Here is a 9,410-nt window from a genome sequence, read left to right on the forward strand (position 1 = left end):
TGGAGTGCTGTGGTGAGATCCTAGCTTACTTTAACTTTGAACTGCTGGATTCATGGAGGCGTGAACCACCGCCTCCAGTCCCCGACCTGGAGGCTGCTTTTTGTTTTTTGAGACGGAGTCTTGCTCTGTCTCCCAGGCTGGAGTGCAGTGGTGCGATCTCCACTCACTGCAAACTCTGCCTCCCGGGTTCACGCCATTCTCCTGCCTCAGCCTCCCGAGCAGCTGGGATTACAGGTGTCTACCACCGCGCTCGGCTAATTTTTTGTATTTTTTAGTAGAGACGGGGTTTCACCGTGGTCTTGATCTCCTGACCTACTGATCCGCCCGCCTCGGCCTCCCAAAGTGCTGGGATTACAGGCGTGAGCCACCGCGCCCGGCCTGGAGGCTGCTTTTCTTTAAGCAGCGGGTTTCTTTCTGTCTCTCCCCCTCCCTCCTCCCTTTGTCAGTTATTTCCTTCTGCTTCCTGTCTGGAAGGCAGTGTCCCACCTGGAACGGACCCCCTGCCTTCTGCTGAGGGCATTTGGGAGCCCTGCCCCGCCTTCTCCAGGGGCCTCGGAGGCCTTGTGACGCCACCTTCTCCCCCCAGGCCCTGTTTGTCTTCTGTGGCCTCCTCACGTGCTGCTACTGCTGCTGCTGTCTGTGCTGCTGCTTCAACTGCTGCTGCGGGAAGTGTAAGCCGAAGGCTCCTGAGGGCGAGGAGACGGAGTTCTACGTGTCCCCTGAGGATCTGGAGGCCCAGCTGCAGTCTGACGAGAGGGGTGAGTGCCCGCCCCAGGGCCTCTGTGTGTGTGTGTGTGTGTGGGGCAGAGCCAGAACGGGCCCTGAATGGTGTCAACCTGTCTTGTCAAACAGGAGGGCACTGACACTGTGCCGCGAGTGTTTGTGGTGGCAGCTGGGACTGTTGAGGTGTGAACGTGGACCCTGAGGTAAAGCAGGTGCATAGAGCTGTCCCCACCGTGACCTGCGGTAGCCGTAGATCCCACAACTGCAAGGCGGGGCAGGGCGGTAGGCAGTTGGGGCGGGGCTGAGGGCCGAGGGCTGGTGGTGACCCAAGGCGACGGAGGAAAGCCGTGCGGGTGGAGGTCAGCGAGTAGCCTCGCCCCGTGGAGAGTTTGTCCAGGTGCCCGAAAGTCGCTCCACAGGACCAGCGTTGGTGGGCGCACACCAGGCTGCGGCCCCCGTGCAGTGCCCTGTGTGCTTGCTTTTCAGAGGCCACAGACACGCCGATCGTCATACAGCCGGCATCTGCCACCGAGACCACCCAGCTCACAGCTGACTCCCACCCCAGCTACCACACCGACGGGTTCAACTAAATCCAGGAGAAGCTGTGGTCAGAGGAGGAGCCAGCGATGGCCACGCCCACCTTAGAGTCATGAACTGTAGTCACACAGATGGGAAGGCGGCCTCGCCGGGCCCCTCCTGCCTCCACGCCCACCCAGCGCCAACCCTTGACCCACGAAGCGCGTAGCATGCAGTATTGAAAGCAGTGTAGCTACGGTCTTCTGTTCTTTTCCTTTCGTAATAGCATGTACGGGGTTGTGTTCCGTGTCTGTGTTGTGGACGTTCCGCGGCACGACCGCGTTGACCGCACAGTGGAGCTGCCTCAGGGCTGTCGGTCAGGCCGGTCCGGTGAGGGGTGACTGCAGCCAGCCAGGTGGGCGAGGAGAAGGGGGGCTGCCCCTTTCTTCCCTGTGCTGGAGGGGCCGGAGGCAGGTGCTTCCTGGCAGAGCTGTGTTACCGCGTTGGCCTCGGTCTGGTCCACCTGCTGTGCTCCCAGCCTTGAGGCTGCAGTAGGACTGATCTCACCTGCCAGCAAAGGGGCGAGGCCGCGTCACCGGCGTCACCGTCATTCCTTGGTGTCTGTGCTGGGCACAGTTGGCTTGGGGCTCTGTGGTTTCCGGGGCCTCGTGGCAGGGTTTCTCCTGTGGGAGAATTTGGTGTGGAAAGCATAGGAGGCTCCTTCCGAGGTTGACCCCGTGTCCTCCGCACAGTGTTTCTGGCCTGGTCTCCTTGTCATATGGACGCTGCGGTTCCGGTCCTCGGAGGTGTGTCTTTCGCCCGTGTTGGGGTTGTCTGTCTGTGTTCCTGCACTTTTCCCGGGCTCTGAGCTGGATTGATGGGGCCAGTCTCCCCCCCTCCCGTCTTGGGGTCATTCTCCACATTCCTTCCAGACCACCTGTCCTTTCCGTAGCCCTTTTTGGACCTTTAGAACCACAGAGAGTAGGACCAGCCCGATGAGCCTCAGACAGTAGATTGTGCATATGTGAGCACCCGGTTGCTGGGTACGGGGGCTCTCCCAAGACCCCTCCTCGTGTGTTTGCCAGAGCTCCCGTCTGCCCCACTCGCCTTTGCCCCGTCATCGATGATTCAGGCAGAGCCAGATTCATTAGGTCCCTGGAGGAAGGACTGACTGGACCAGAGGGACCCTCTGGCTCAGAAGGGTTGGGTCTGTGGGAGGCCAGACCACGGAATCCACCTGTGGACCATTGTGGGTCCCTGGGAGGCCAGACCACCAGTATCCACATGTCGGAATCCACGTGCGGACCATTGGAAGTCAGTCTCTTGTGTGTCCTAGACCTTGGTGGTGGTGCCCTGGGTAGGGGAGCGAGGGGAAACTGTTCTGATGTGCCTGTGCTGGCCGAGGGCTCAGAGCTGCCCCCGCTCCATGGCTCATGGGATGTGCTGGGCCTGCCTTTGGCCCCACGTGGGCCTGGTTTCTGCACACGTCCCTGGTGGCTCTGGCTCGGACCAAGCCGATGAGCCTCCTGTAGCTCCCTCTCCCCGCCTGCCTGCTGACCCGTGGCCCCAGCTCGCTCATTGCCCTCAGCGGCCACCCGAGGCTGTGTAGAGGGGTAGGTTCAGGTGGACCAGGAGGTGGCCAGAAGGGACATGGTTGTGAGCACATCTGGACGTGCTTAGGAACGGGGTGCTGGTGAGGCCCCCAGCTGACCCCTCCTCTAGGTCCACATGGACCGTGAGCCGGCTGCCGTGAGCACCAGATCCTGGGGCGGTTGTGTCCGTCCCACCTTTCTTTGTTTTTCTCACTAAAATGATCATGAAGACCTTTGACGAGAGGAGAGATATGCACTGTGATGTTAAATTAGAAATAATCTGTCAAAATCAGACCTCTCCTAAAAGAGTAAGAATTCATTGTTTGGCCCGTCCTGAAACGTGAGGCGGCGAGACAGTGGGGTGCCTCTGTGCCACTCAGGACAGCAGCAAGTTCAGCCTGAGATGCCGGCGACACTCAGCCTTTGCAGTTTTTGTAGATGTAGCTTAGGACATGAGTGATTTTTCTGCAGACTGGCCAAGAGCCAGGTTCTAAGCTTGGACCTAAGGTAGAGAGCCACCCACTGGGGGCCCTGGCTCAGCCCTGCCAGGCTCTCTGTTGGGCCTGCACACAGCTCTGTGGCTGGAACACTCCAAGGTCCTTGGATACTCAGCAGAGTGGGCCCCTTGCCCGATGGCTTTTCAGTTACAGAGTCCAGTGGACCATTTTTTAGAACCGTGCAGCTCCCTGCAGAAGGTGGGGTAGGCGGGGAAGGAGGAGCAGGTCTGGAGGTTTGTGGAACCTGGTCCCCTGCAGAATTTGTAAAACCTAAGTAACTCATGGCCATGGCCATTCTCACGGTGGTGACTGTGATTCTAAGACCCCCAGGAAGCCCAGACACACGGGGCCTGGAGCTCCTCCCACTGCCTGACCTGGAAGCAGAACCCTTGTCAGCAGTTCTGCCCTGTTGGTTTTAAGGCCTTGTCTTAACTCAAGGAAGAAGATCCTTCCAGGTTTTATTTCTCTTTTTATTGAGTGGACCGTTCCCCATTAAAAGAGGTGGTGAGTCCCCAGGGACAGCTTACGCATCTCCCTGTCCACATGCTAACAGATCAGGACGCCCCCAGCATCCCTGCCTTCCGGTGGCAGTGACGGGATCCCCGACCGCTCACTCTGAGGCTGCAGACGGTGCCGTGAGCGTGTGTGGCCGTGAGCACAGAACGTCCCGTTGGACGCCGCTGCTGGGTGCTGCCGGGGGCCTGCTGGGGTTGTGCTTCGAGGCCTGTCCAGTTCACAAGGGGGTCCAGGCAGCACCGACTGCTTCTGACCTGCAGGCGGCATGGGTGCAGCCCGAGGGCCCTTCACGGCAGCTGCTGTGTAGATTGTCTCCACTCAGTGACGTGGGATTTTTTTGTCTTCCTTTTGGCTTTATTTTTAAACTGCTTTAGCTATTACTGCTCAGTGTTTGTGAACTATCCTAGCTCTCTGTTCAGTTCGTGCAGCAGCACCCAGTGGGGACCTGTTAGAAAAAGGACCTGGTGTGCGCACGCGTCCAGCAGGAGAACCTTCATCTTCAGGTCGGCGCTGCCGTCCGGGAAAGGCCCTGGAGCCTCATGCCGTCGAGGCTGCTCCCAGGTGCTGCGTGTCGCCAGTGGCCCCCGTCGCCTGCCGAGCCCAGGGCGTCTGTTCGGGGTGGGCCTTGTGCTGTGGGGGCACCAGGAGGGCCCGGGTGCTGCGGGCAGAGTTCGACGTGGGGCTTGTCCACCCTCCCTTAGCTCTGGCTCAGTGCATCCTACTGTGGGGACATCTCGTGGGGGACACGAAGTGACTGACCTCACCCTTTCCCAGTATTTGGAGCTGTGAACCCGTGTGGCGCAGGACTGGCCTGTGTCTGTTATTTTGGTTGTGAATCATTCTCCTGTGGAATTGGCAAAAGCTACATATTTACCAGCAACGGTTCGCGTCGTCACATGCTGTGAGTGTGGGCTGTGGTGTGTCCGTGTGTGTACATATGTGTATATGTATATATCACACAGCAAGCGTGTCATTTGTGCCGCTGTCCCGTGGTGAAGCCACAAGTACAATTTAAGGTGGCTCTGAAACGGCCTTTGGTTTCTTGGGAGTCGGGCAGGGACCTGCAAGAGGCTTTCCTGGCAGGTGCACAGAAGGAAGCGCTGAGCCCACTGTGTGCAGAGGATGTGTGCCCAGGGCACTGCCACGGCCCCCACTGGTGTTGGCCTCTGCTCTGCAGGGTTGGGTGCCCATCCTGGGGGCTCCGTGTCACGCCCACCTGACCCAGGTGTGTGTCCCGGTGTGAAATCTAGGAGGTGACTGGAAACCCTTCCCTCCCTTGAAACATTAAAGCCGATTTTCTAAGCAACACATACAATCAGTGGCAAAGCTGCATCTGAAGGGCAGCCTGGGGAGGGGCCCCGTCCTGGCCCCAGGTCCGCCCCAGAGGAGGATACACAACAGCACCTCCAGAAGGGGCTGGGCCGGGTCCTGCAGGCGGCACCTTTTGGTAGATATTGTTTCTCTGGAAAATGGGGAAAATGTTTCAAACCAGGTGAGGGGGGGAAGTTAACACTGAAATATGTCTTGTTTTTAAAAATCAAACGCAAACGCATGGAAGCTGCTTGTCCATGCACTGGTTTTTTCACTGGCGTCCTGGAGTCCGACCGTGTTGGGGTGCAGGCGCTGTCAGACTCCGGCTGATCCTGGCTCGAGCACACACATCTGAGGGCCAGGCTGGTTCCGCATGGTGATCTCCGTCTTGTATGTCTGAATGTTGACCTAAAATAAAGATTACTGTTGTAAAATAAATGTTTTCACTGCAGACCCCACGTGTGTCTTATTCCCTGGTCCCGCAGATCCCTGGTTCTGGAGAAGCAGCAGCCGATCTTAGGAGCCCCCGCACCCCTTGTGGCTGGAACTTGCCTCCTGCCTGGTCCACATGTGGACAAATGCCCCCTCCTCTTGATTCTGTTTTCACCTCCATTTTCTAAGTATCAAGACTGGAGCAAAGAGGGCGGGCGTGGTGACTCATGCCTATAATCCCAGCACTTTGGGAGGCCAAAGTGGGAGGATTGCTTGAGCCCAGGAGTTCAAGACTAACCTGGGCAACAACAGCGAGATCGTGTCTCTACAAAAAAGACTTTAAAGAGTTTGAAATTATTGGTGTCGCTGTGCCTGAGGCCCCAGCTCCCCAGGAGGGATGATCACTTGAGCCCAGGAAGTCCAGGCTACGGTGAGCTGTGGTCCCACCCCAGACTCCAGCCTGGGTGACAGAGGGAGACCCTGTCTCAACAAACTAACAAGCAAAAACTCAGAAGAATGTAACATCTTGAAATCCTCTATTCAACCTTAAGAAAAATGAAGGGCCAGGCGCGGTGGCTCACACCTGTATTGCCCAGCACTTTGGGAGGCCGAGGCGGGTGGATCACAAGGTCAGGAGATCGAGACCATCCTGGCCAACCTGGTAGATCCCTGTCTCTATTGAAAATACAAAAAACATTAGCCGGGCATGGTGGTACGTGTGTCTGTAATTGCAGCTACTCAGGAGGCTAAGGCAGGAGAATCGCTTGAACCCAGGAGGCAGAGGTTGCAGTGAGCTGAGATCGTGCCACTCTGGGTGGGAGAGCGAGAGACTTGTCTCAAAAAAAAAAAAAAAGTAATTTGAGTCCGATTTTCTATTTTTTTAAAAAACAGCATCCAAGACCATTTTGTGTGTCTCTCCCCATTTCCATCCTCTCCTTCCATATGTAGCTTTATTTATTTATTTTATTTTTTTTGAGACAGAGTCTCACTCTGTCGCCCAGGCTGGAGTGTAGTGACCGGATCTCAGCTCACTGCAAGCTCTGCCTCCCAGGTTGACGCCATTCTCCTGCCTCAGCCTCCTGAGTAGCTGGGACTACAGGTGCCCGCCACCGCGCCCGGCTAGTTTTTTTTTTTAATTTTTTAGTAGAGACGGGGTTTCACCGTCTGAGCCAGGATGGTCTCGATCTGACCTCATGATCCGTCCGTCTTGGCCTCCCAAAGTGCTGGGATTACAGGCTTGAGCCACCGCGCCCGGCCCCGTATGTAGCTTTAAACTGTGTCTACCACTGTCTTGTTCAATAATACGTACCATTGGTTTATATCGTTTTACATAAATTGTACTACACCGTGCTGTTAAGTACACCACCTGCCTTATGAGTTTGTTTTTGTTTTGTGTTTTTTTGTTTTTGAGTTGGAGTCTTGCTCTGTTCCCCGGCTGGAGTGCAGTGGCGCGATTTCGGCTCACTGCAAGCTCTGCCTCCCAGGTTCACGCCATTCTCCTGCCTCAGCCTCCCGAGTAGCTGGGACTACAGGCGCCCACCACCTCGCCCTGCTAGTTTTTTGTATTTTTAGTAGAGATGGGGTTTCACCATGTTAGCCAGGATGGTCTCGATCTCCTGACCTCGTGATCTGCCCGCCTCGGCCTCCCAAAGTGCTGGGATTACAGACATGAGCCACCGCACCCGGCCTGTTTTTGTTTTTGAGACAGAGTCTCTATAGCCCAGGCTGGAGTGCAGTGGCGCGATCTCGGCTCACTGCAACCTCCGACTCCCGGGTTGAAGCCATTCTTGTGCCTCAGCCTACTGAGTAGCAGGGATTATAGGCACCTGCCACCACGCCCGGTTTTTGTTTTTGGTAGAGGGGGTTTCACCATGTTGGCCAGGCTGGTCTTGAACTCCGGACCTCAGGTAATCCGCCCACCTCGGCCTCCGAGAGTGCTGGGATTACAGGCGTGAGCCACAGCGCCCAGCCTGTTTCTCGTTCGATACAGGAGTATTTAAAAAACAAGCCGTGTGGTTATATTAGGTCTAGTTCATTTTAGCTTCTGTACAGAACAGTCACGAATTAATCACGACCGGTCCTGGGCTAACTGACCCCAGGGCTCTAGTTTCTCACTGTGGAAACAAAGCGGCCTGAATGTCGCTGCTGAGTTATCGCTGGGAGCGGGATCTGGAAGCCGCCTCTTGAGTGGTGGCCCCACACTGCCTTGCAAAGAGGATCCCCGTCTTCTCGCTGCCCCTTCCAGCCTTAGCGTTGTCAGACTTCTTTTCTGGTTTGGTCTTTGAATTTTCTTAATTAGGTAGAATCCACGTTTATTTTTTTTTTTGAGACAGAGTCTCGCTCTGTCATCCAGGCTGGTGTGCAATGGTGCGATTTCGGTTCACTACAACCTCCGCCTCCCGGGTTCAAGCGATTCTTGTACCTCAGCCTCCTGAGTAGCTGGGACTAAGGGCAAACGCCACCACGCCCAGCTCATTTTTTTTAATTTTTAGTAGAGACAGGGTTTCACCATGTTGGCCAGGCTGGTCTCGAACCCGTGTAGGCCTCCCAAAGTGCTGGGATTACAGGTGTGAGGCAGTGCGCCCGGCCTATGTTCAGTATTTTCCATATGGGATTCTTACAGAGCAATGTTAAGTAACAGCAAGACGAACGCTGGACACTGGGTGGTGGGCAGCGAGACCCCTGCCAGTGAGGGTCATCGCCCTTGTTTCTCCTGGTAAACAGGACCCCGTCTCGGAGACGGGGTCGGACCAACCTCCCTGCGGCTATGCCTTCCTCGCGCTCTGCTCCTTGCGACCGAGACCGAGGAGCGACCAAGGAGCCCGCCGAAAGGACCACGGGACCACGTCCCAGCGCCAGCCGGGCCGCGCGGGGTCAGGGTGGGGGGCGGGAGTGCTGCACCCACAGATGGGCCGCCCACGTGGGGACCAGCGCCCACCTGGCCTGGTGGCATGGGCAGTGGGAGACCCCACTGCAGTGCAAGGCCTCGCGGTGTCCCTCCCTTGGTCAGCAGACCGCTGTCCAGGATCCGGCATCCGGCATAATCGAGGTCCCAGGCTCCGAGGACGCCGCGCTCTTGGCCGTGGACTTCCACGCAGGAAGACGCTGGTGCTTGAGAGGACGTGGCCGCTGCGAAGAGTCACCGGAGGACCGCGTCCTGTGTCAAGATGCGCCCGGCCCACGGCTGAGCCCCCAGCATCAGTCCTGAGCTACACAGCTGAGCCCCGGGAGGCTGATGGGAGTTATCCGGGCTTCTCCCCACACTCCGGGGCCCGTCGTGTGGGCGCTGCGCGTGCACCTCCTCTTCCTGAGTAAACTGCGGCGGCGACTCCCCTCGGGGAGCACGAGGGGGACGTGCGCGGAGAGCAGGGTAGGCAGGACCTAAGGGAACCCGGGCTCGTGGGTGTGGGCACAGCAGAGACCACGGGAGGCGGGTGGGCCTCCAGGTCTGGAGGGGTGCCCGGGGCGGGCCCTTAGCAGCAGCGGCTCCAGGCTCATTGGCCCCCGGGGGAAAAGCCACAGAGGCTGCCTCTTGAGACCCAGAGCACCAGGGGGCCCTGTCCCCTCTCTAGGTCCAGGCCAGGTGGCCACCAAGCCATGGGTTCTAGGGCCCCCATCTAGCAGAGCTGGGAGCTGCAGGGCCCAGTTCTACCCCTTCCTTGATCTGGCACAAGTGCAAGACTGGGAATGCCTCGTCCTACATGGGAGAAGGCAGGGCCCTCAGCTCCCTCCCTCCCTCCCTCCCTCCCCACGGGAGTCTCCACAAACGCAAGCCTCAGCCAGGACGCCACTCCTGTGCTGTAACTAACCAATCACACCTTCA

The 9,410-nt window shown here is 57.6% G+C and overlaps 1 protein-coding gene and 1 long non-coding RNA gene across 5 annotated transcripts in view; one reads left to right on the forward strand and one right to left on the reverse strand.

The window, feature by feature from the left end:
- The window catches only part of DNAJC5 (DnaJ heat shock protein family (Hsp40) member C5), a 40,886-nt gene extending 35,280 nt beyond the window's left edge, over positions 1-5,606 (forward strand). For 2 of the 4 annotated variants that reach the window (XM_065523462.2, XM_045364205.3), the window contains exons 4-5: positions 587-758; positions 1,210-5,606. In XM_065523462.2, coding sequence (XP_065379534.1) covers positions 587-758; positions 1,210-1,313 — 276 coding nt within the window. In that variant the 3' untranslated portion in view covers positions 1,314-5,606. Of the gene's footprint in view, positions 1-586; positions 759-852; positions 936-1,209 lie in introns of all 4 variants that reach the window. The other 2 variants (XR_006690135.3, XR_006690136.3) reach the window with 2 other exon arrangements.
- Positions 3,778-9,032, reverse strand: LOC141407963 (uncharacterized). Its single transcript, XR_012419692.1, has 2 exons — positions 8,526-9,032; positions 3,778-5,563 (listed from the first exon to the last, which is right to left on the reverse strand). It is a non-coding gene; the product is annotated as an uncharacterized lncRNA (long non-coding RNA).
- Positions 9,033-9,410: the final 378 nt, after the last annotated feature.

The sequence above is a fragment of the Macaca fascicularis genome, chromosome 10, assembly GCF_037993035.2.
Source record: "Macaca fascicularis isolate 582-1 chromosome 10, T2T-MFA8v1.1".
NCBI classification, from domain to species: domain Eukaryota; kingdom Metazoa; phylum Chordata; class Mammalia; order Primates; family Cercopithecidae; genus Macaca; species Macaca fascicularis.